Source organism: Salvelinus namaycush, chromosome 4, assembly GCF_016432855.1.
Source record: "Salvelinus namaycush isolate Seneca chromosome 4, SaNama_1.0, whole genome shotgun sequence".
Taxonomy (NCBI): domain Eukaryota; kingdom Metazoa; phylum Chordata; class Actinopteri; order Salmoniformes; family Salmonidae; genus Salvelinus; species Salvelinus namaycush.
The window spans coordinates 11,612,441-11,639,393 of NC_052310.1; the positions used below are offsets into that span (position 1 = coordinate 11,612,441).

Here is a 26,953-nt window from a genome sequence, read left to right on the forward strand (position 1 = left end):
TTTATGCTTTTATGAAATTGGTTTATTACTAGTCTACTATACATAAAATACAGCAACATTTAAAACAAAACACACTCTTACTACAGATTAGAATACATATGTGGTTTTTGTAGTATTGCAATTACACAGATTTAGGCCTAGATTAGGTTCAATTAAAAATGTAATTTCAAAATCTAAAACTATAGCTCCATATGAAAGATATAACATGATTGGAGTGGTCCCCTCTACATACAAAACGCTGTATTAATTCACTCATCATTGTAAAAACGTAAACATTTTATTTGGGAAATTGTCAGTTAAATGTTAATGAGTACTTTACAAGCAAAATTCTTGTTTACTTTATTTTACCTCTTAAGTTTATCTAATAGCACAGGAATTACCGTAGTTACCGTAGTGTAGGGCTTAGCTGCTGTACGTCAACAATTGCTTTGTCTACGAGGGAAAAAAGAAGAAAGAGTGCTGTGAAAGAGAGGGACACGGTAGATGTTTCTAGCAAGGCATTCATCAGGAATTCTTTCTTATTAGTGGGCTATATCATGCAAATAGCGGTGCAGTATAGTCATCCTCTCCACAGTGTTCAGTGCTACTGCACTTGTCAACTGCACACTCCTTAATTGTTTTCATTAATTAATTATTACTCAGGTCAATCATGAGGTGCTCGTATATCTGAGTTTTCCCTTTGAAGCTGGAGGCCAGCAGAAACTCTCTGTTGTCAATGGACACCAGAGAGAATGCCCTTGGTGCCTGGATGTTTAGATCCTGGAAGTAAACAAACTGGCCCCTCTTCAAGTCCCACTGATACACCTGCGTCAGGGAGTAGTCGCTGCCGAGGATGGCGTACTGCCAGTTGCCAATGGAGATGGGCTGGAACACCATGGAGCCTCGCGAAGGCATTGTCTGTACCTCTTTGAACATGGAACCGTCCCACCTCATCACCTTGGAGTCCCCGATGAAACGTGTCAGGCAGATGAAAAGTTCACTCTTCACCTTAAAGTGCTTGACCGCAAACACGTCCTCCATTTCGGGGATATCAGTGCGCCGGTCAAACTTCTTCAGGCTCTTGCTCCACTGGTAGACAACAGGCCTCTGGGAACTGCTTGCTAGGATCAGATGGGGCTTACCAGAGATCTCCAGGTACTCCACGTCTGTGTCACGGTACCAGGCATGGAGGGACTGGTGAGAGTAGAACCCATTGCCATTCCATTTGTACACTGTGGTAGAACCGGCCTTGGAGCTGTCTGCGATCACGAAGAAGGACTCACCATCTATAAGGAAAGTCTCAATGTCATTAGGTTTCCTGATTTTCAGGATGTCAATGTCCTGGATTTTTATGAATTTGTTGGCAGAGATGTCCCGCTTGTAAATGTGAGAGCCACCAAAGAGCTGGGCTACAATGATGAACAGCTGATTATCAATCACCATGGGTTTGCATACCACAGTGGATGTACCTGTAAAACAAGGACCAAAAACGAAGTATTAGAACATAGGAATATAAAGTAAATATTTGTGAGAAAAACACTACAAACATACAACTATACATTTTAGGTTACAAAATATATAGTATTTTTGGTAAGACAGATACAGTACTACAATAACAGTTCACACTTGGCATATCATTTCGTCATCTGGTGATATACTATAAAACACATATTGCTCACTTTGAACGCTGTCATAGGTTCGGAAAACCGTTTCAACGTGATCCCATTCCAGGAAGCTGCATGTACCAGTGAAGGGCTGGGCAAACACAACAAACTGGTCCATGCCAAAGGTAAAGGACTCCACCGAAATGGATTCAAACGTCAGGGGCTGATAAGAGGCAAACTCTGCAATACAAAACAGATGTATTCATGTAAACAACATTTTTTTGATTTACATCACTACCAGAGGAGGCAACATTACTGGAATTCTTCCTTGGTGACTGTTTCAGTAGTCTGTAGGCTACTGTAGGTACATACTCTACAGTGTAATTAATCACTAGTGTTATCATTTTCACTTTATCCTGACTAGTAATTCATTTACAGTCTTAGCGTCTATTGGAGTCTTAGCGTCTATTGGAGTCTATTGCATTAAATTGAAATGGCCACAGTGCTGAATTGCACAAGGCAGCAGTAGTTAAGGAGATTAACATTCCAAGGTGTGAAATAATATTTGCACCAATCACCTGCTGTTATGCAGTCAAATGACCCGGGCACAAGGTCATTGATCAGTTTCCCTTGGAAAAGCGGGGGCCCACTGCAGGAGATCTGGTCAACCGTTGCATTGGTGGTACGCATCCACTCCACCAGCCACTTTAGTTTGCAGTCACATTCCAGGTGGTTCCCTCTCAGATCTCTGGTAAAAACAGGTTAGCAAAGTATGCATAAATCAAAACCTGAATATTTTGAATGAAAAGATACTCACACTTTTTTTGTTTAACATAAGTACACTTTAGATGTTGACGTTACCCATAAGGACGCTGGTTATGTGAAGAAGAAAAAAAGACTCACACTTTAGCCAAAGCATCCATGCCCTTGAAAACATCTTTGGGTAATGTCTCAAGGTTATTATAGGCCAGGCTCCTAATAAAAAAGAGGAAAACAATGTTAATTTTAGACCACAACAGGAAAAATACAGTATGTCCTGAATCAACACAATATATTGTGGCTGACTTCCAAAAGGAGACGTTCTTGGAACCCAGCATTATGTTTCACCCTGTCACTGGATAGGCCCTTTTCAGATGTATGAGTAAGGTTACAGAGCAGATATTATATTTAGTTTTGCCCCCCAGGTCATATCGTTCTTGGTTATAATTAGATATTTAAGAGTGGACTCATACAATCTACAAAAAAAATAGTGAAAGGATATAAGTTAGAACAATGATTCAGCAAACACATATCCACTCATGTCTGTCTTTTTTTCTATAGAAAGAAATGAGTGTATATACCGTTCAGAGTGTTGGCAAGGCATACTGATGATGGTCACATGATAAGTAAAACCAATATTTTTGTATCATGTTTGCCAATATACATTATTTGCGTTTCAAGGGTTTTTGAGTGCCTGATGCAAATATTCTGGTGTGAAAACTGGAAATATTCACGGTCAGCGAGGTCACCAAGGTTACATGTGATATTAAATCCACCACAGAGTGTCCTTTGGCAACTTGATCTGGCAGAAGTAACCTAACGTAGCAGTCGTAGAAAGCCGCCTGAGCGTAGTCCCTACTTATGTTTTTCAGGGGAAACGGAAGTTAGGTTGAAAATACTGTATCCCTGACAACCAGAAACATCTGCTTTATGCCAAAATAGTGTATCCCTGACAACCATAAAGATCAACTTTATGCCAAAGCCACTAAGGGTGGGCAGAAGTGAGGGAGGTTAACCTTGTTCAATATCACTGGAATAGGACTTGCATCCTATGCACTTTTGACAATGATAAAGTGGACACCACCGAGGTCCATTTGCTTAATATTTGAATGTACCTATGGGGGCCTCAGTCAACCATGTTGCTGATAATGGTATGCACCCTAGGCAGAAGCAAAAAGCCTGCAAGGATATTGGTTACAATACTTTATTTCTGTTTTCAAGTATGGTTAACCACAATATGTAAATGACACAAGACCCTTGTTCTAACACATTTTCCACGAGTTCAGATTGTAAGAAAGTAAAAAAGGACATTCTTATACTTACAGGTGTATCAGTGCTTTTAGGCTCCGGAATGCATATGGTGATATTGAAGCAATTTTGTTGTTTTCGATAAACCTGTGAATGAGGTAATAACATGTGACAACATATTTTGAGGATTAAATCATCATATTATGCATTTTTTGAGTATCTTATCCATTAGAGAGAGTACAACTCACAGGTACTCCAGATGCGGTAGTCCCAGGAACGCATCCTCATCAATTGAGTCAAACGTGTTGGCAGTGAATAGACTGTTAAGAAAATAGAAAAGAGTTCACATTCCATAATTTCTATTACCACTGGTCTGTCACATTGTCGTTTTTACTCACACTTGAATATAAATATTTCCCAGTGGTTGAGTTTCCAAGCAACCCCTCTGCTAAAAAATGTGAACCACTTCATTTTCATTTATCCTAATCCTCCTGTTCACACTTGTACTGTTTTATTAATCTGAGTTTCCAAAATAACTGTTTCACAAGCCTCTAATAATAACATATGTATTCCCAACAAAACATGTCATAGAACAGCCTATTCAGACAGTATTATTAATATCTCCCACAAACTCTGACTCATTTGGCACCATTAAGAGGGAAACCTCCATGCCAAGATACATGTTTTCCTGAAACGAATGTCTTGTGATAGATCATTGTGAATAATCTGTTCACATGAGGGACATTATGTGCAAGTAGGTTTTCACACTGAGTCATGTTGAGGAATGGGTGGTACCTCAGAAAATAGCTTTACTGTAATGTTAAGAGTACTCTGAGAGAAGTTTATTGTGGTTTCATTTCATTGAGACATTTTTATTTCAGCTCAGCAGCCAAGACCCCCCACCCCCACCCAGTTCATGTGCTGTCTGTTATGACATAAGCCTGCTCTTCTTCCTCTGAGGGAACAGGGCTGTGCTTTGTTGATGCACATGGACCCTCATTTTAGTAGATATTTTGAAAAATCGTTGAGTAACGACGTCAAACTCACAGAAGCTGTAGAGCAGGCGTGTGTAAGAAGCTTCCTCCAGTGATTTCGGTGAATCCAGACTTGACAAAAGATCTGCATAGAAACATGGTACAAATGAAATGAGGCAATATATCAGAACATAGATTAATATTATTGATAAATTATCAACCATTTAATTTGATTGTAGGTCTATATAATTTCAATTTGCTGCTTTACTTGTGCTGTTATTTTATTCTATTCAACATCTTCAAAATACTAGACAAAGAAAGATTGATCATACGACAGCCCCATATTAATGCCACTGCCAATATTATGATTTAAATAACTAACAATATTTAATTCAAAGCACTTACAATGAAACGACATCAGGTGGAAAGCTGTGAGGGACCGATCTTATATTTTCACACAGTGCATTATCTTTGGTGCACGTACAAGATGCGGGGCATCTAGGTTGCTTCACTCTTCTGGTCTCCGATAAAAGCAGGACCGTGGCGATCCAAATCAACACCATGCATCCTTTCAGGGTTTTGCTTGCATATCCCATCCTCGTGTTGCTCTCTGGTGACAACCAGTCCGTCGAATATTTCTGAACATGAACCTCAAGGAAAAATCCAAAATTAAAATGTTTCAATGCCAAATCTTGAATGTCTGTATTTGCTTCGATGAATTTGCAGTGATGAATGCAGCTTGTATCTCAATGACCAGGCACTAATCCAAAAGATTCGTTCTGCAAGGCGCAGTATTTACAAATGCAGGAGAGGGAAGATAAAACAAAGGTCTCCGATCCTTGGACAGATTAAAATCCTCCAAAATACGTTGTAATTCCAAAAGTGAAAATAGATCCAATGTAGGCTACACAGTTTTTATAGTGTTATTTATTTGTAAGAACTAGGCTATCTCTATATGTTTTATTATGAAGGTCTGAATACGTATCTATTTGGCTCGATCGGATAAGAAAAGATGAAAGCCTCAAGTCCCTGGAGAGATCGCGTTCAGAGCAGCGTTTATTTTTTGAGAGACGCAGACTATTATTTATGCGCGCACGAAATCCTTGAATGGTTAATGCGGAACGGCCTATTCATTAGAAGAGTCTATGGAAGCTGGAAGAGCACCTGCGTCTCGCTCATTGATAATGTTGCTATTGCTGCTGCTGCTGCTGATAATAGTAATAGGAATAGCATAATAAAAGCCCAATTATAGCAATGTAGGCTAATAACAATATAATAAAAAACCAAATCAAAATCATAATAACAAAAACATTATAATAGCATATGTAATATGATGCAGCTATAATAATATTATCCTAAAATAAAATAATTATTTTAATCAGTTTGTTCCCAGCTGGCTCTAAAAGTCGCCTTACATTTCTGTGCTCAACCAAATTCTTTTTTCTTTTTTAGCTCTCTCAGCGAACATACTGAATCAAATGCTGTGTCTTTGTTGAGTTCAATGGGGGATCAAACCCATCCAATTCAAATAACAGTGGAGTTCTGTTCAAGACTGGAAAAGTTCACCCCTGCCATCCCACCATTTTCCAAAGAGTTCAATTACAGTATTCAGAAGAATAAGAGATCTATTGTTCCCATTTGATATAACGGAATCTATAACGGAATCTATAACGGAAACTATGAAAGCCCACATAAGTACAGTCAGGATAGCAGATATGGTTAATGGTTACTTCAAAACCCCATTTCCTTACAGTACATTTGCATATGCCTACATAAAATACAAATAATTAAAAGGTTGATTTCTCTGTTTGTGCATGTTCAAAATAGGCTAAGGGCCTACTGTATTTAGAATTGTCTATATTTGCCACTTCTTTTTTTCCTAGAAAAATCTATGCTTTTATTATTCATATCAATACCTGAATATCTGATGCATGTTGTGTGTGTATTTGCTTCTCAACAAATGTGATAATGGAATCAAACCATAGATTTGTTGAAAAGATTATTTGATTTGGAGAGGTCCTGTAATTTTGGTTGTGGCCAAACATTAAGAACACATGCTCTTTCCATGACATAGACTGACTAGGTGAATCCAGGTGAAAGCTATGATCCCTTATTAACGTCACTTGTTAAATCCACTTAAATCAGTGTAGATGAAGGGGAGGAGACATGTTAAAGAAGGATTTTTAAGCCTTGAAACAATTGAGACGTGGATTGTGTATGTGTGCCATTCAGAAGGTGAATAGACAAGACAACATATTGAAGTGCCTTTGAACTTGTGTATCCAGCCAACTTGACACAACTGTGGAAATCATTTGAGTCAACATGGGCCAACATCCCTGTGGGACGGTTTCGACACGTTGTGGAGTCCATGCACCGATACCTTGAGTCTGTTCTGAGGGCAAAAGGGAGTGCAACTCAAAAAAAGGAATGTATTCCTAATGTATTGTGCATTCAGTGTATATCATTGATTGTGGCAGTTTACTGTTAGAAATATAGTAATTTGTGGTCTTTTCATGCACCTTTGTTTTTGTGTGAATCACAAATAGAGCTTGCCAGCTTGTAGCTCTAAAACCTGGAAATAAGTTACCTACCTTTGGTTCGTTCAGCCATCCCTACGAGGAAAATGAATGGGGAAAAAACAGGGTTTTAGAATAAATGCCTAAAATAAAGTCTGAGGTTAACACAGGCTTAGGAAATCTTATGTTTTGTTCTATGAGATAGTCAGTTAACATGCGCTTTATGAATTATGAAGCCTTTATGTGTTTTTTATTACAGTATTACACAAATTCTTCAAAATTCGCAACATGTGACATTAGCTAATGAAGATTCTCATAGAACAACATGTATAAGATCTCTTAAGCCTGTTTACCACAGACCTTATTTTCGCCTTTTATCCAAAAACGACATTAATTTTCCTCATACCCTTTGTCCAACAAACCATCGCAGAGTTAGTGCCTACAAAAATACGCCACTAGAATCTCTACGCTCTACTCTCCAACCATAAACGTTCTCTTATACGTCATCATACGCGACTTTCTTAATGTAAACAAACAGTAGGCTAATCGTGAGCATGGCGATACATATGGACAGACTCGTAAAGGTAGTTGAATCGCGACTTTATCTTAGGTCAGAAACAAATGTCTGCTTTATACTCGATCCGTTTGTTTCATCCATAGCACAATATCTAGCTAACTATCTGGCCATAGTCAACAGTCATCGGCTAGCTTCAATGTTACATGGCTAGCTGCACCCATTGTGTGCGACATAGGAGACAAGACAACGTTTGCTAACGTTAGCTACTTACAGTGTTGGGGAACCTACTCTGAAATCATAGTTTACTACACTACCAAGTAGCGTACTTCACACTCGAAGAAGTTAAGCTACACTAAAGCTACCCTTAAAAAAATATAGTTAACTTAACTAAAGCTACTTTGAAAAAGTATTTCACTACCACCAAGCTACTTCGGGAAAAGTGATCATATCTACATCGGAAGTGTCATAGACTACAAATTGTAAGACAGATCACTTTGGTCAGGTGTTAACAGACCATTAAACACAAAAACGATGTTTCAAGTGAGCATTATGCAGGTCTAATGCTGAAAAAGTAAGAAATGATTGCCTATTTCCGAGATACTGTATGTTCTTCTCTTTTTGCAAAAAATTAGTGTGTAGTTCCAGTAGTTAGCTACACCGCTACATTTAGTATTGACTATTTTATTAGGATCCCCAATTAGCTACTGCCAAGGTAACGGCTACTCTTCCTGGGGTCCAAACAGGAAACAAAACACAAATAATACATAAAATACATAATACAATACAAAATATATAAAAATGTCTGCGTCTCGTCAAAGTCTCCGTTGTGTCATAAGGTGTTCTTTTATCAGATTTTTTTCATCTGTTTTTATTGCTAGTTTGAGTTACTTGGGGTGGCACAGAGTTCTATTTAAATATGGCACTATTTAATAAGGTGTATTTCCCAGCCTCCGTTCTTGACTTGGGGACTGTGAAGATACCTCTGGTTGCATGGCTCATGTGATACCAATGAGTGTCAGAAATGTGTGCCAACTGCTTGAACAGACAGTTCGGTATCTTCAACACATCAACACCCCGCACAAAGACCAATAGTGATACAGTCAATCTCTTCTCTTTGAGGAAAGCCAGGACAGATTGACGTGCATGTCATTGCCATTCGGCCTCCGTGTACATTTAAATGCAAATACGTGCTGCTCTGTTCTGGACCAACTGTAATTTGCCTTTGTCCTTCCTTGCCGCACATGACCACACAACTGGGCAGTAGTTCAGGTGCGACAAAACTTTAGGACCTGTCTGGTTGACTGAGATATCAAGAAAGCAGAGCTGTTGAGTCGTCAGCGTACATAGGCTTTATTCAAGGTCATTAGTAAAAACAGAAAAAAATTATGTCCCAAGTCATTACATGGCAAAACAAGGTTTGAATTTTGTTCAACTATCACCAAGCTATTGCAAAATGTAGTTTGATTACTAGTTCACTACTCCCGACACTGGCTACTTCCAGTGCATTCAGGAAAAGTATTCAGACCCCTTCCCTTTTTCAACATTTTGTTACGTGGGGGGAGGGGGGGGGGGCAATGCAAATAGTCTGGGTAGCCATTTGATTAGCTGTTTAGGAGTCTTATGGGTTGGGGGTAGAAGCTGTTTAAGAGCCTCTTGGACCTAGACTTGGAGCTCCGGTACCGCTTGCCGTGCCTTAGCAGAGAGAACAGTCTATGACTAGGGTGGCTGGAGACAATTTTTTGGGCCTTCCTCTGACACGGCCTGGCATAGAGGTCCTGGATGGCAGAAAGCTTGGCCCCGGTAATGTACTGGGCCGGACGCACTACCCTCTGTAGTGCCTTGCGGTCGGAGGCCGAGCAGTTGCCATACCAGGCAGTGATGCAACCAGTCAGGATGCTCTCGAACGGTGCAGCTGTAAAAACCTTTTGAGGATCTGAGGACCCATGCCAAATCTTTTCAGTGTCCTGAGGGGTAATAGGTTTTGTCGTGCACTTTTCACGACTGTCTTGGTGTGCTTGGACCATGTTGATTTGTTGGTGATCTGGATGCCAAGGAACTTGAAGCTCTCAACCTGCTCCACTACAGCCCCGTTGATGAGAATGGGGGCGTGCTCGGTCCTCATTTTCCTGTAGTCCACAATAATTTCCTTTGTCTTGATCACATTAAGGGCGAGGTTGTTGTCCTTGCACCACACGGTCAGGCCTCTGACCACCTCCCTATAGGCTGTCTCATCGTTGTCAGTGATCAGTTGTGTCATCGGCAAACTGAATGATGGTGTTGGAGTTGTGCCTGGCCGTGTAGTCATGAGTGAACAGGAAGTACAGGAGGGGACTGAGCACGCACCCCTGAGGGGCCCCTGGGTTGAGGATCAGTGTGGCAGATGTGTTGTGTTTTTATTTGATATTTTACCTTTATTTAACTAGGCAAGTTAGTTAAGAACAAATTCTTATTTACAATGACGGCCTAGGAACAGTGGGTTAACTGCCTTGTTCTGGGGCAGAACGACAGATGTTTACCTTGTCAGCTCGGGGATTCAATCCACCAACCTTTCGGTTACTGGCCCAACACTCTAACCACTAGGCTACCTGCGGGGCGGCCCGTCAGGAAGTCCAGGATCCAGTTGCAGAGGGAGGTGTTTAGTCCCAGGGTCCTTAGTTTAGTGATGAGCTTTGAGGGCACTATGGTGTTGAATGCTGAGCTGTAGTCAATGAATAGCATTATCACATAGGTGTTCCTTTTGTCCAGGTGTGAAAGGGCAGTGTGGAGTGCAATAGAGATTGCATCATCTGTGGATCTGTTGGGGCGGTATGCAAATTGGAGTGGGTCTAGGGTTTCTGGGATAATGGTGTTGATGTGAGCCATGACCAGCCTTTCAAAGGATTTCATGGCTACAGACGTGAGCGCTACAAGTCGGTAGTCATTTAGGTAGATTATCTTAGTGTTCTTGGGCACAGGGACTATGGTGGTCTGCTTGAACATGTTGGTATTACAGACTCAGACAGGGAGAGGTTGAAAATGTCAGTGAAAACACTTGCCAGTTGGTCAGCGCATGCTCGGAGTACACGTCCTGGTAATCCGTCTGGCCCTGTGGCCTTGTGAATGTTGACCTGTTTAAAAGTCTTACTCACATCGGCTTGCTGAGAGTGTGATTAAACAGTCGTCCGGAACAGCTGATTCTCTCCTGCATGTTTCAGTGTTACTTGCCTCGAAGCGAGCATAGAAGTTATTTAGCTTGTCTGGTAGGCTAGTGTCACTGGGCAGCTCTCGGCTGTGCTTCTCTTTGTAGTCTGTAATAGTTTGCAAGCCCTGCCACATCCGACGAGCGTCGGAGCCGGTGTAGTACGATTCGATCTTAGTCCTCTATTGACGCTTTGCCTGTTTGATGGTTCGTCGGAGGGCATAGCGGGATTTCTTATAAGCTTCCTGGTTAGAGTCCCGCTCCTTGAAGGCGGCAACTCTACCCTTTAGCTCAGTGCAAATATTGCCTGTAATCCATGGCTTCTGGTTGGGGTATGTATGTACAGTCACTGTGGGGACGACGTCGTTGATGGACTTATTGATGAAGCCAGTGATTGATGTGGTGTACTCCTCAATGCCATCGGAAGAATCCCGGAACATATTCCAGTCTGAGGTCCTGAGCGCTCTGGAGCAGGTTTTTGTCAAGGATCTCTCTCTACTTTGCTCCATTCATCTTTGCCTCGATCCTGACTAGTCTCCCAGGCCCTGCCGCTGAAAAACATCCCCACAGCATGATGCTGCCACCACCATGCTTCACCTTAGGGATGGTGCCAGGTTTCCTCCAGACGTGACGCTTGGCAATGAGATTAAATATTTTCAATCTTGGTTTCATCAGATCATAGAATCTTGTTTCTCATGTTCTGAGAGTCCTTTGGGTGCCTTTTTGCAAACTCCAAGCGTGCTGTCATGTGCCTTTTACTGAGGAGAGGCTTCTGTCTGGCCACTCTACCAAAAATACCTGATTGGTGGAGTGCTGCAGAGATGGTTGTCCTTCTGGAAGGTTCTCCCATCTCCTTAGAGGAACTCTGGCTCTCTGTCAGAGTGACCATCAGGTCCTTGGTCACCTGCCTGACCAAGGCCCTTCTCCCCCGATTGCTCAGAGCGGCTGGGCGGCCAGCTCTAGGAAGTCTTGGTGGTTCCAAACTTCTTCCATTTAAGAATGATGGGGCCACTGTGTTCTTGGGGACCTTCAATGCTGCAGAAATGCTTTGCTACACTTCCCCTGATCTGTACCTCGACACAATCCTGTCTCGGAGCTCTACGGACAATTCCTTCGACCTCATGGCTTGGTTTTTGCTCTGACATGCACTGTTTACTGTGGGACCTTATATAGACAGGGGTGTGCCTTTCCAAATCATGTCCAGTCAATTGAATTTACCATAGGTGGACTCCAATCAAGTTGTTGAAATATCTCAAGGATGATCAATGGAAACTGGATCCACCTGAGCTCAATTTCGAGTCTCATAGCAAAGGGTCTGAATACTTATGTAAAAAAGGTATTTCTGTTTTTAATTTGTAATCTATTTGCTACATTTCTAAAAACCTGTTTTTGTTTTGTCATTATGGGGTATTGTCTTTAGATTGATGAGGAAGTTTTTTTATTTAATCCATTTTACAATGAGGCTGTAACGTAACATAATGCGGAAAAGGGGAAGTGGTCTGAATACTTTTCGAATGCACTGTATATTCATCTATGCGTTCTCAGATTTTTTTGACATAGTGGGCTTCTTCCAATATAATAAATATTTCATTAGCCACCTTTTCTGTACATTTACCTGTTCTTGATTGCTAAACAATAAATTATAGGCCTACTATTAGTGAGGCCCTCACAAGCTATATGGCATGATGACAGAAAGAAAACTCTTCTTGCAGATCCATAGAGGTGGAGGGTATGGCTCTGACTTCAGTGATGATGAGGGCCAGGGAGAGTCGTCTGAAAGTGGAGGGAAAAGGCAGAGGCCAGATGACATTATACCAATCTAAGGGGACTAAGCACGAACCCCTGAGGGGCCCCCGTGTTGAGGGTCAACGTGGCAGATGTGTTGTTGCCTACCCTCACCACTTGGGGCCGGCCTTCAGGAAGTCCAGGGTCCTTAGCATAGTGATGAGCTTGGAGGGTGCTATTTTGTTGATCACTGAGCTGTAGTTAATGAACAGCATTCTCTCGTAGGTGTTTCTTTTGTCCAGGTGGTTAAGGGCAGTGTGGAGAGCAACAGAGATTGCATCATCTGTGGATCTGTTGGGGCAGTATGGGAATTGGAGTGGGTCCAGGGTGTCTGTGATGATGGTGTTGATGTGAGCCATGTCCAGCATTTCAAAGCATTTCATGGCTACAGATGTGATATTCATTTAGACAGGTTACCTTGGTGTTCTTGGGCACAGGGACAATTTTACATTTGACATTTTAGTCATTTAGCAGACGCTCTTATCCAGAGCGACTTACAGTAGAGTGCATACATTTTATTACATTTCATTACATTTTACATACTGAGACAAGGATATCCCTACCGGCCAAACCCTCCCTAACCCGGACGACGCTATGCCAATTGTGCGTCGCCCCACGGACCTCCCGGTTGCGGCCGGCTGCGACAGAGCCTGGGCGCGAACCCAGCCCAGCCTGGGCGCGAACCCAGAGACTCTGGTGGCGCAGCTAGCACTGCGATGCGATGCAGTGCCCTAGACCACTGCGCCACCCGGGAATTGTGGTCTGCTTTAAACATGTAGGTATTACAGACCTACGTGATGAAAGTATTTTCTGTTTATTAGTTTGTTGTTTATTCTGTTCATCTCTTATACAGTTCACCATTGAAATGCAATTACGGGGAGTCAGGGACATACATTTGTAGGCCCATCTACTGTATCAACTAACAGCTCTAGTCAGAAGTCATTCAGAGCTCTACCTTTAGATGGCGATAAAGGCCAAGACATGTTTACTTTGACACAGTTGTCAGGGGTTGGCAAACCTGCTCTTGTAATACCAAAAGGTAGGCACATAAGATTTTTAGTTTACCTCTGGATTTCGACTGGGGAGAGGAGGGTGAAATGTAGCAACCACAGATTAATTAGTATGCTTAGTTGGTGAGTTGATTTGTCGAATTAGGTGGGGTACCTGGTTAAAAAAAAAAATACCTGCGGCATCCCAATATCAAAGTCCACCACTTCTGGTTAACATTAATCTTGAAAACCGATAACAAAAATATTGCGTAATTGCGTCAGGTTCTGGGGTAGATGTATGAAAACATATATTAACAAGACTAGTGAAGTCTCTACCCCCCTAAACGGAAACTCTCAGCCAAAGCATGGGCCAAATGCCTCCTCCCCTTCAGAAATTAAAAATATACCAACACCTGCCAAATCGTGATTTACCAAATGATCAGTGACCAAAAATCTGTGCATCGGAACCAAGTTCCTCGTTAGTCGTTGCATCCCACAGTCTGTTGACGAACACTACGATACAATCCGATGTTACGTGCATGTATGTCCACGACAGATTAGGTTAAAATTTTCTTGTCTCAAATCACAAACTCAACTTCCACTGTGAAAATAATCACCAGAGAAATGTATATCCTTACAACAAAAAGATCCATCTTCCTGGTAGTCAGGAAGTAACTACACAAATAGACCTTCAATTATCCACTTGTAATTAATTTAAGGTCCAATGCAGCCGTTTTTATCTCAATATCAAATCATTTCTGGGTAGAAATTAAGTACCTTACCGTGATTGTTTTCAATTAAAATGGTCAAGAAGAAACAAAAATGGCTTTTTGTCATGAATTTTGCTAGGACTGTCTGCGAAATGTCTGAGTGGGGAAGGGAAAACTATCTGTAAACTAGCTTGGAACTCTTTCTTATTGGTCTATTAACTAATTTAATAGGCAGGCCAAAACTCCATCCGACCAAAACAGGTAGACATTTCAAGCGGTCTTTTCAGACAGCTCTTACATTAAAAGGGCATTATCATTTTCACAGTATTATTCGAACGTCAAAGGGTGGTGTTATATTAAAAAAAACATAGGAAATCACATTTTTTGACTGCACTGAGCCTTTAAGTAGGTTACCACTTCCATATGTCTTCATCAGCTTTATGGGTGATAGAGTATAAATAGAATAGGCTCATGAGAAGTGCTTTTGCGAGGTGAGAGCACTGACACACTTTAAGTAATGCATTGAACACAATGATCTATTCTTGGCGCTCTGAGAAAGCTGAATAAGCCAATATGCTGTACCTGATTAAGTCACTCTAGCTAATCCCGCCCTCGTTTACTGCCATTCTGTAGGAAGTGGCGAGGGATTTAAAGGCTGACTCAGATCATCAAAATTCACAGCCAATGGTCTTTCACTCCTCAATGGGATACAATGACCAATCCGTGACCTGGAATCAGATCAGGTCATCTACATGGTCTTTGTGTAAGAGTAAGTCGGAGGCCAGACATGTTCTCTCTCTGGCCAATGCCACGGCCATGTTGTAGCAGAGTGATTCACTAGTTTCATGCTATCGCTGTGTCACAGGTCATGTTTTTTTAAGTTAGGTCATCTATTAGTATTGACCTAATCATGTGCAAAAAACATTAGTTGCCTGTTTTGGCCATAATAGGAAGGGTTCAGCAACAACAAATTCATACTATATAAGAGGTTTTATAATTGATTTATATTTTATTTAACATCCGTTGCCAAAGGGATGATACGCCTTTTCCACCCTCATTTTGACCAGATGCTTTTGTAAGAAGGACTGTCTCTCCTCAGCTTTGTGTCTCTGTCTTCTCCTCTCTGGTTGATGTCTTCATGTCTGCCATCCCTCTTACTGTCTGAGCCATAGCAAACTGTTTACATGCCATCTGTTTTCTTACATCTTCTGAACCAAGCATGTGTGCTTAGCTAAGACCATGTCTGTCCATCCCCATATGCCAATGGTCCATCCATGTACTTTTACCATGTGACAATGCATGCTCCTTGACACCTAGTTGACACTTCAAAAATGTGTCAAAACAATTCAACAGTTTGGTCAAATCATATTTAATTTGTCACATGCGCAGAATACAACAAGCCCTTAACCAACAATGCAGTTTTTTGAAAATAACAAACAAAAGGTAAGAGATAAGAATATCAAATAATTAAAGAGCAGCAGTAAATAACAATAGCTGGGCTATATACAGGGGGTACCGGTACAGAGTCAATGTGGAGGCTATATACAGGGGGTACCGGTACAGAGTCAATGTGGAGGCTATATACAGGTGGTACCGGTACAGAGTCAATGTCAATGTGCAGGGGGCACCGGTGTCGAGGTAATTGAGGTAATATGTACATGTAGGTAGAGTTATTAAAGTGACTATGAATAGATAATAACAGAGAGTAGCAGCAGCGTAGAAGACGGGGGGTTAATGCAAATAGTCTGGGTAGCCATTTGATTAGCTGTTCAGGAGTCTTATGGCTTGGGGGTAGAAGCTATTTAGGAGCCTCTTGGACCTAGACTTGGCGCTCCGGTACCGCTTGCCGTGCGGTAGCAGAGGGTCACATACATCGCACCGAACGTGTGAGCTGTTGACATCAGTAAAATTGTTTTGCACTCGGTTCGCAAAGTACCCGCGGCAGGCACACATTATTGGTGTATCCGTGCTATAACACCGTGGCCACTAAGCTTGTGTTTAGAGAATCCCCAGTCTGAAGTACGTAAGGGTTACGTCATGATGAGACAGGATGACATGGCATTGTAATTGCTGATGCCCTTTTGGCTTTGTGAGGTTGACAAGTGAAACTCCCTTGGGATGATTTGGGATATTTGCTATCAAATCCTTGTGTTTACTGTTTTAGTGGTCTGGACACTGGTAAACAGTCAGTTTACATGGAAAGATGTATTGATCAAGCAAGGCCAGTAATTCACCTTTCGACGTGTCTGTCTGCACACAATTTGTTTTTGTTATGAGTTGGATACTGTCGGTTCCAAAGTCCAAAGCAATATAAACAGTTGTCAAATATTCTAATCCGAGTTTATTATTATGATCACTTTGAAACAGCAGAAATCTTTCAATATGTTTTTTTGGGGGGGACAGACACCCGATTCACAGAGTCTTGGTTCACTTAATCACTTTGCCTCAAGTTCAACATAGCATCAGCATTTGTTTTTATAAACAATATTTGTGAAACTATTTGTGACATAATCATAATTTATCTCTGTTATGTGGAGCATGTTTTGGAACAGCTGTTTGCTGAAGCAGTACAACATGTTTTGGAACAGTTGTTTGGTGATGCTTCACAACATGTTTTGGAACAGCTGTTTGGTGAAGCTTCACAACATGTTTTGGAACAGTTGTTTGGTGAAGCTTCACAACATGTTTTGGAACAGCTGTTTGCTGAAGCAGTACAACATGTTTTGGAACAGTTGTTTGGTGAAGCTTTACAACATGTTTTGGAACAGTTGTTTGGTTAAGCTTCACAACATGTTTTGGAACAGCTGTTTGGTGAAGCTTTACAACATGTTTTGGAACAGTTGTTTGGTGAAGCTTTACAACATGTTTTGGAACAGTTGTTTGGTGAAGCTTTACAACATGTTTTGGAACAGCTGTTTGCTGAAGCAGTACAACATGTTTTGGAACAGTTGTTTGGTGAAACTTCACAACATGTTTTGGAACAGTTGTTTGGTGAAGCTTCACAACATGTTTTGGAACAGTTGTTTGGTGAAGCTTTACAACATGTTTTGGAACAGCTGTTTGCTGAAGCAGTACAACATGTTTTGGAACAGTTGTTTGGTGAAACTTCACAACATGTTTTGGAACAGTTGTTTGGTGAAGCTTCACAACATGTTTTGGAACAGTTGTTTGGTGAAGCTTCACAACATGTTTTGGAACAGTTGTTTGGTGAAGCTTTACAACATGTTTTGGAACAGTTGTTTGGTTAAGCTTCACAACATGTTTTGGAACAGTTGTTTGGTTAAGCTTCACAACATGTTTTGGAACAGCTGTTTGGTGAAGCTTTACAACATGTTTTGGAACAGTTGTTTGGTGAAGCTTTACAACATGTTTTGGAACAGCTGTTTGGTGAAGCTTCACAACATGTTTTGGAACAGCTGTTTGGTGAAGCTTTACAACATGTTTTGGAAAGTCAAACTGAAAAGAAGGCAGCTACAGTTTGTCCAAATTGAAATGAAATGGAGATTCCATTCAGAACTGTCTCTCTTAAGAATGGGCCTCTCCCTATAGAGTAACTGACTTTTGATTGTGTAATAGGCTTTATAATAACAGCTACCAGGGTTGTTCCATGAAAAGAGGGCCTTTTGGGTAGTGTAGTTCTTTTAAAAAGTATTTTTATTTCACCTAATTATAATATTTTGCCATAAAGAACATGTTTCACTTCATTAAAAAAAAACATATTTTCCCAACTCAAGAGGTCAAATTAAGAAAAATGGCAATTAAAGTAACAGGGAAAAGTAGCAATTAAAGTAACAGGGTTGACTGTAACAGAGCCATAACTCCCTTTGAGACAGGGGGAATGGAAGCATGTTGTCACGCCCTCACCATAGTTTGCGTTGTATGTTTCTATGTTTTGTTTGGTCAGGGTGTGATCTGAGTGGGCATTATATGTTGTATGTCTAGTTTGTCTGTTTCTATGTGTTTGGACTGATATGGTTCTCAATCAGAGGCAGGTGTTAGTCGTTGTCTCTGATTGGGAACCATATTTAGGTAGCCTGTTTTGTATTGTGGGTTGTGGGTGATTGTTCCTGTTTCTGTGTCTTTGTGTATGTCACCATACGGGACTGTTGCGTTTTCGTTCGTTTGTCCGTTTATTTTTTTGTAAGTTTATTCAGTGTTCTTCGTTAATAAATGTAACGATGTATTCATATCACGCTGCGCATTGGTCCTCCGATCCTTCTTACTACTCCTCCTCAGAAGAGGAGGACGACGAACGTGACACATGTTGTGTGCAACGGGGAGGGGAAATTGAATGCAAGCTTTGCCCTCCCCCTTTTTCCTCAGAGCCTATGTTGACTCCAATGCTTCCTGCTGTTGTGTCAAGTTGGCTGGATGTCCTTTGGGTGGTGGACCATTCTTGATACACACAGGAAACAGTTGAGCGTGAAAAACCCAGCAGCGTTGCAGTTCTTGACACACACGCCGATGCTCCTGGCATCTACTACCATACTCCGTTTTAAAGGCATGTAAATGTTTTGTCTTGCCCATTCATCCTCTGAATGGCACACATACAAAATCCATGTCTCAATTGTCTCAAAAATCCTTCTTTAACCAGTCTCCTCCCCTTCATCTACAGTGATTGAAATGAATTTAACAAGTGACATCAATAAGGGATTGTAGCTTTCGCCTGGATTCACCTGGTCAGTCTATGTCATGGAAAGAGCAGGTGTTCCTAATGTTTTGTACACTCAGTGCCTTCAGGAGAGTATTCACACCCTTGACTTTTTCCACATTTTGTTGTGTTAAAGTGTGAATTTAAAATAGATTAAATTGAGATTTTGAATGACTACCTCATCTCTGTAAAGATTCAACCATAAAGACCACAGAGGTTTTCCAATACCTTGCAAAAAAAAGCACCTATTGGTAGAAGGGTTAAAAAAAAAGCAGACATTGAATATCCCTTTGAGCATGGTGAAGTTATTAATTACACTTTGGATGGTGTATCAATACACCCAGTCACTACAAAGATACAGGTATCCTTCTTAGTTGCCGTAGAGGAAGGAAACCGCTCAGGGATTTCACCATGAACCCAATGGTGACTTTAAAACAGTTACAGAGTTTAATGGCTGTGATAGAAAACTGAGGATGGATAAACAAAATTGTAGTTACTTCACAATACTAACTTAAATGACAAGAGTGAAAAAAAGGAAGCCTGTACAGAATACAAATATTCCCAAAAATGCATCCTGTTTGCGATAAAACACTAAATTAAAACTGAAAAAATTGTGGCAAGAAATTAATTTTATGTCCTAAATACAAAGTGTTATGTTAGGGGCAAATCCTACAAAAACATCACTGAGTACCACTCTTCATATTTTCAAACATGATGCATCATGTTATGGGTATGCTTGTCATCGGCAAGGACTAGGGAGTTTTTTGGGATAAAAATAGAATAGAGCTAAGCACAGGCAAAATCCTAGTGAAAAACCTGGTTTAGTGTGCTTTCTAACAGACACTGGAGACAAATTCACCTTTCAGCAGGACAATGACCTAAAACACAAGGTCAAATATACACTGAATGTACAAAACAATTGGAACACCTTTCCTAATATTGAGTTACACCCGCTTTTGCTCTCAAACCGGTGTGGCTATCACCTAGTACCATACCCTGTTCAAAGGCACTTAAATCTTTTGTCTTGCCCATTCACTCTCTGAATGGCACACATACACAATCCATGTCTCAATTGTCTCAAGGCTTGAAAATCCTTCTTTAACCTGTCTCCTCCCCTTCATCGACACTGATTGAAGTGGATTTAACAGGTGACATCAATAAGGGATCAAAGATTTTACCTGGTCAGTATATGTCATGGAATGAGCAGGTGTTCCTCATATTTTGTACACTCAGTGTACACTGGAGTTGCTTACCAAGACGACGTTGAATGTTCTTGAGTGGCCTAGTTACAGTCTTGACTTAAATCAGCTTGAAAATCTGAAAATGGCTCAGCTTGAAGAATTAAAAAAAGAATACTGTACAAATATTGTACAATTCAAGTGTGTAAAGTTCTTAGAGAATTACCCAGAAAGACTCGCAGCTGTAATCGCTGCCAATAACTCAGGGGTGTGAATAAATATGTAAATTAGTTATTTCTGTTGTAACGGCGTTCCTCCTCCTCTTCATCCGAAGAGGAGGAGCAAGGATTGAACCAAAATGCAGCTTCTTGAGATGACATGATTTATTAAATTCAAGACGAAAAAACACGAAAACACTTTAACAAACTACAAAACAACAAACAACGTAGACGCACCTGAACATAAGAACTTACATGACACGAAGAACGCATGAAACAGGAACAGACTACATAAACCGAACAAACGAACAAACAAACCGAAAACAGTCCCGTGTGGCGCAACTTACAGACACAGACACAGGAGACAACCACCCACAAACAAACAATGTGACACCACCTACCTTAATATGATTCTCAATCAGAGGAGATGAAAACCACCTGCCTCTAATTGAGAACCATATTAGGTACCCATTAACCAACATAGAAACAGAAAACATAGACTGCCCACCCAAACTCACGTCCTGACCAACTAACACATACAAAAACTAACAGAAAACAGGTCAGGAACGTGACATAACCCCCCCCTTAAGGTGCGAACTCCGGGCGCACCAGCACAAAGTCTAGGGGAGGGTCAGGGTGGGCATCTGACCACGGTGGTGGCTCAGGCTCTGGGCGAGGTCCCCACCCCACCATAGTCAATCCCAGCTTACTTCTCCCCCTCAGAATGACCACCCTCCTATTCCACCCACCTAATATAAGAGGCAACACAAAAATAAGGGACAGCTCCGGGACAAGGTAGCTCAGGACAGAGAGGTAGGTCAGGATAGAGAGGTAGCTCAAGATAGAGAGGTAGCTCAGGATAGAGAGGTAGCTCAGGATAGAGGGGCAACTCCGGACTGAAGGGCAGCTCCGGACAGAGAGACAGCTCTGGACTGAGTGGCAGTTCTGGATACATGGCAGCTCTGGACGCTCATGACTAGCTGATGGCTCTGGACGCTCATGGCTGGCTGACGGCTCTGGACGCTCATGGCTGGCTGACGGCTCTGGACGCTCATGGCTGGCTGACGGCTCTGGACGCTCATGGCTGGCTGACGGCTCTGGACGCTCATGGCTGGCTGACGGCTCTGGACGCTCATGTCTGGTTGGCGGCTCTGGCAGATCCTGTCTGGTTGGCGGCTCTGGCAGATCCTGTCTGGTTGGCGGCTCTGGCAGATCCTGTCTGGTTGGCGGCTCTGGCAGATCCTGTCTGGTTGGCGGCTCTGGCAGATCCTGTCTGGTTGGCGGCTCTGGCAGATCCTGTCTGGTTGGCGGCTCTGGCAGATCCTGACTGACAAATGGCTCTAGCGGCTCCTGACTGACTAACGGCTCTGACGGCTCGGGACAGACGGGCGGCTCTAATGGCTCGGGACAGACGGATGGCTCAGACGGCACTGGGCAGACGGATGGCTCAGACGGCACTGGGCAGACGGATGGCTCAGATAGCGCTGGGGAGACGGATGGCTCAGATGGCGCTGGGGAGACGGATGGCTCAGATGACGCTAGGGAGACGGATGGCTCTGGCCGGATGAGGCGCACTGTAGGCCTGGTGCGTGGTGCCGGAACTGGAGGCACCGGGCTAAGGACACGCACCTTCATGCTAGTGCGGGGAGCAGGAACAGGGCACACTGGACTCTCAAAGCGTACTATTTGCCTGGTGCGTGGTACCGGCACTGGTGGCACCGGGCTGAGGGCACGCACATCAGGACGAGTACGGGGAGAAGGAACAGTGTGTACAGGGCTCTGGAGACGCACAGGTGGCTTAGTGCGTGGTGCCGGAACTGGAGGCACTGGGCTGGAGACACGCACCATAGGAAGAGTGCGTGGAGGAGGAACAGGGCTCTGAAAACGCACTGGAAGCCTGGTGCGTGGTGTAGGCACTGGTGGTACTGGGCTGGGGCGGGGAGGTAGCGCCGGAAATACCGGACCGTGCAAGCGTACTGGCTCCCTTGAGCATTGAGCCTGCCCAACCTTACCTGGTTGAATGCTCCCCGTCGCCCGACCAGTGCGGGGAGGTGGAATAACCCGCACCGGGCTATGTAGGCGAACCGGGGACACCATGCGTAAGGCTGGTGCCATGTAAGCCGGCCCGAGGAGACGCACTGGAGACCAGACGCGTTGAGCCGGCATCATGGCACCTGGCTCAATGCCCAATCTAGCCCTACCAGTGCGGGGAGGTGGAATAACCCGCACCGGGCTATGCACACGTACAGGAGACACCGTGCGCTCTACTGCGTAACACGGCGTCTGCCCGTACTCCCGCTCTCCACGGTTAGCCTGGGAAGTGGGCGCAGGTCTCCTACCTGCCCTTGGCCCACTACCTCTTAGCCCCCCCCCAAGAAATTTTTGGGGTTTCTTCACGGGCTTCCGTGCTAGCCGCGTACCTTCATAAATCCGGTCTCTCTCTCCCGTTGCCTCCGCTCTCCTAATCGCCTCCAGCTGTTCCCATGGAAGGCGATCTCTTCCAGCTCGGATCTCCTCCCATGTGTAGCAACCTTTTCCATTTAACACGTCCTCCCATGTCCACTGCTCGAACTCACGCTGCTTGGTTCTGGATCGGTGAGTGGTTCTGTAACGGCGTTCCTCCTCCTCTTCATCCGAAGAGGAGGAGCAAGGATTGAACCAAAATGCAGCTTCTTGAGATGACATGATTTATTAAATTCAAGACGAAAAAACACGAAAACACTTTAACAAACTACAAAACAACAAACAACGTAGACGCACCTGAACATAAGAACTTACATGACACGAAGAACGCATGAAACAGGAACAGACTACATAAACCGAACAAACGAACAAACAAACCGAAAACAGTCCCGTGTGGCGCAACTTACATAGACACAGACACAGGAGACAACCACCCACAAACAAACAATGTGACACCACCTACCTTAATATGATTCTCAATCAGAGGAGATGAAAACCACCTGCCTCTAATTGAGAACCATATTAGGTACCCATTAACCAACATAGAAACAGAAAACATAGACTGCCCACCCAAACTCACGTCCTGACCAACTAACACATACAAAAACTAACAGAAAACAGGTCAGGAACGTGACATCTGTATTTCATTTTCAAATGATTTTCCAAAATATCTACAAACATGTTTTGTCACTTCATCATTATTGGACGTTGTGTGTAGATGGGTGAGAGAGAAAAAATCAATAATGGTGAAATGTGGGGGTTAAGTGGATTCTAATCTTCCTAAATGTCAGAAAAACACATAATATTGTAGAAGAGGTGTTCTGCTGACATATCAATGTGCAGGTACAGAGATACTGTACCTATCAGCATTTTGTCTGGTGGTGCTGGGGCTACCTTGCCAAGCATGTCAGTCATCATACCTTCCTGTATGGTGTCCCATATAGATTTTGGCCACTTTAGCGAGACTTTATTCATATAACAATTATGATGTATTAAATGTTCCATGTGATTTATTTTAATAGTCACTTCATTTAATATAACAAACTGTTAAAATTCAGTATTGATGCACAATTCCTACTTCAAATATCAAAGGGACGCTATTCTTTGAATGATCCACCAACATCAGAGAGAATTAACTCTTGTCTGGCAGATAAGGTGTTAATTAGCCTGCATGTGCAGCTCATGGCATTTAGCCATCTCCAGCGGCCTGAGGTCATATTGTCTCTCTAGAAGGGACCTCTAACTCTTGTTGCTTATGCTTTTCCATTGGTAAGTATAATCACAGCTGTCAGCATCATAGAGAATGGTCTCTCTTCGGGCAGATAATGTGTTAATTAGCCTGCATGTGAAGAAGGCAGCTCATGGAATGTAGCCACCTCCAGTAGCCTGGGGTCAGGTGAGGCCCAAGGTTGTGACTAGATGGAGTACAACTACGACCGGAAGTTACTTTTCCTAGCAATTCTCCTAACCTGGTACGTTAATTCTCCTAACCTGGTGCGTAAGTTATCCTAACCTGCTGCGTAAATTCTTCTAACCTGGTACGTTAATTCTCCTAACCTGCTGCGTTAGTTCTAACCCGCTGCGTAAGTTCTCCTAACCCGCTGCGTAAGTTCTCCTAACCCGCTGCGTAAGTTCTCCTAACCCGCTGCGTAAGTTCTCCTAACCTGCTGCGTAAGTTCTCCTAACCTGCTGCGTAAGTTCTCCTAACCTGCTGCGTTAGTTCTCCTAACCTGCTGCGTTAGTTCTCCTAACCTGCTGCATTAGTTCTCCTAACCTGCTGTGTATGTTCTCCTAACCTCCTGCGTAAGTTCTCCTAACCTGCTGCGTATGTTCTCCTAACCTGCTGCATACGTTCAGCGTGAAGGCATAGCCACTGGCCAGCCCTGGTTCCTGCCACCTACATTACCCATGAACAGGAGAACACACCCTTGTTGAGCTTTACATTGACATTTCTTGCATTGCAGACTATCCTATGTATCTGCATGGTGTCCTCAAAATAAGGATAAAACTTCATATACTTGAAAATTATTTCCCTCCAGCCTGTTCTCTTTAACCAAACCTGCCAAGATGCAGGTTTGGAGGTAGAGTCATGCAAGTACAGTGTTTTTACACTATACAGTAATACCTTAATCTGACGCTCTAAATTTCTCTACTCTGTATTGTATGGCAATGCAGTTGAATAATGTCTCTATTGTATTGACACTGTTTTGAAGGCCACTTTCTGTGTGGGAACAAGCTCTGTGAGAAGGAGAAGGACCTGAAGAGCTGGGAGGTGAACTTTGCCCATGTGGAGCAGGGAGAGAAGAGAAACATACTGGTCAAACTCAGTAAGAGCTCTGTTGTTTACATGTTAGTCATTTAGCCATGTGCTTATCCAGTCTGACTTACAGGAGCAATTGGGGTGCCTTGCTCAAGGGCACATTGACAGATTTTCACCTAGTTAGCTCAGGGGTTCGAACCAGCAACCTTTCGGAAACTGGCCCAGCGCTCTTAACCGCTAGGCTACCTGCCACTGGCCGTCTAAGCTAGGGCTGGGCCTTCAAGCCTCACGCCGGTATCATGGTGGGGCAAATCGCATTAATAAAGCCTAAAGAATGACTCCCTCTCGTATTGTGATCCCTGAGGAAACTCAGAACATGCAAGATTAACTTTTTTTAAGCTTATCCTGTTGAAAAACAATATCCCACATATAAGTACAGTAATGTACACACACTTAAAAGAAAACTCCACCCAAAAACAATATTTTTACAATAATTTTGTAATTGTTTCATTAGTCCACTATGTTGACATAGTCCCAAAATGTTTTGCATGTCAGCAATCAAGTTGAGAACAAAATAGGAAAGGTCCACCCTTTGTGCTATGTCATGACTGACCTGGACCAACTATTAAGATGTGCCTTTTGTTAAGTAAATCAGGTGTTAAATTAAATGAAAAGGAGACTGGAGTAGGACTTTAAAGTTTATGTATTGATATCAAGCAGTCTGCCAAAATGATAATTTCCCAGATGATAAAGGGGGATACCTAGTCAGTTACAACTGAAATGTGTCTTCGGCATTTAACCCAACCTCTCTGATTCAGAGAGGTGCGGGGGGCTGCCGTAATCAACATCCACGTCTTTGGGTTAACTGCCTTGCTCAGAACAACAGATTTTTATTTTGTCAGCTCAGGGATTTGATCCAGCAACCTTTTAGTTATAAGCCCTATTCCAATTGTTTGCTATACTAACAGAAGTGGTATTTTCTAGGACTCTGCCTCGAGTGCTCCTTTAAACTATCATCCCAGGAAGTTGACTTGCTAATTGTTCCCTGTCAGTTTATCTTCATCCATTGACCACTAATGGGGTCTCTGGCCCCTTTTAGCGGTGTCAAAATGTCACAATTAATGTTTGAAGATTGGCTGAACTTAAACAAAGGACTCGTTTTTTTCAGGAGAAAGGAGGTGATCGCCAAGAGAAAAAGACAAGTCGTCTGAGGAAAATCAAGTTGAGCCACAGGCAAAAAGATCCAAGAAAGCAGAGACAAACATCAGAAGAGACACAAAGGCAAGACTCCACCATTTCATATCTTTGTACAACTATGGCTGTAGGTAGACGCAAATAACAGGCCATGGTGATGAAATGAAAAGCGCTGAAGGTGTTTGTACTAATGTCTTAATGGTATAATACAACATTTAGAAACATGAGCATTTGCAAACTCAACTCAAACCCATTCATAAACATCTTATAAACACCTACTATAGTGTTGAGATATTACATAATATCTGACTGAAAGCAGCCGTTTCACATGGAGGAGAAAAAAAAATCACAACACTTGGGTTGCTTTTAGTTGTTGCTCAATGTCAGCTGCACATAGTTGGCTGTCTGAGTTGAACTGACTGATCCCTTCCTGTGTTCCCCCTCTCTCTCCCCCCAGCAGGCCCCTCCTAACGCTCCTCCCCAGTAACTCTGAGGACGACTCCCAGCAGTCAGACAAAGGTAGTGTTTATTCTCACTCTCCACCTCCCTACAAAGTCAAGCGGTTTATTACCTTACACCCTCAGGGCAAGCAGAACGGACGTGCCCTAATGTCCTCATTCATAACAGCTGCTTTTAAAATACTTTTTTTTTTTTTACTTTTAAAAACACATGGGCTAGTTTGGTCATAAGGCCTCAGTCAGACAACAGTCATACTTCCATTGCGGATTCA

General features: G+C 42.6%; 2 protein-coding genes across 3 annotated transcripts in view; one reads left to right on the forward strand and one right to left on the reverse strand.

Annotated features, from left to right (window-relative positions):
• On the reverse strand, positions 1 to 8,044 carry LOC120046151 (leucine-rich glioma-inactivated protein 1-like). Of its 2 annotated transcripts, XM_038991151.1 has the most exons (10): positions 7,869 to 8,044; positions 7,156 to 7,176; positions 4,970 to 5,214; positions 4,638 to 4,709; positions 3,839 to 3,910; positions 3,666 to 3,737; positions 2,487 to 2,558; positions 2,162 to 2,331; positions 1,659 to 1,823; positions 1 to 1,448 (listed from the first exon to the last, which is right to left on the reverse strand). In XM_038991151.1, the coding sequence occupies exons 3-10, from the start codon at positions 5,158 to 5,160 to the stop codon at positions 628 to 630; spliced, it is 1,635 nt and encodes a 544-aa protein (XP_038847079.1). In that variant the 5' UTR covers positions 5,161 to 5,214; positions 7,156 to 7,176; positions 7,869 to 8,044; the 3' UTR covers positions 1 to 627. The 2 variants fall into 2 exon arrangements, with proteins under 2 accessions (XP_038847079.1, XP_038847080.1); XM_038991152.1 differs by lacking the exons at positions 7,156 to 7,176; positions 7,869 to 8,044 and having other exon boundaries at positions 4,970 to 5,231.
• LOC120046152 (glutamic acid-rich protein-like) overlaps positions 7,593 to 26,953 on the forward strand; it is a 23,058-nt gene continuing 3,697 nt past the window's right edge. The window contains exons 1-4 of the mRNA XM_038991153.1: positions 7,593 to 7,664; positions 24,983 to 25,096; positions 26,198 to 26,310; positions 26,684 to 26,742. Of these exons, the coding sequence (XP_038847081.1) occupies positions 25,055 to 25,096; positions 26,198 to 26,310; positions 26,684 to 26,742 (214 nt within the window). The 5' untranslated portion in view covers positions 7,593 to 7,664; positions 24,983 to 25,054. The remainder of the gene's footprint in view (positions 7,665 to 24,982; positions 25,097 to 26,197; positions 26,311 to 26,683; positions 26,743 to 26,953) is intronic.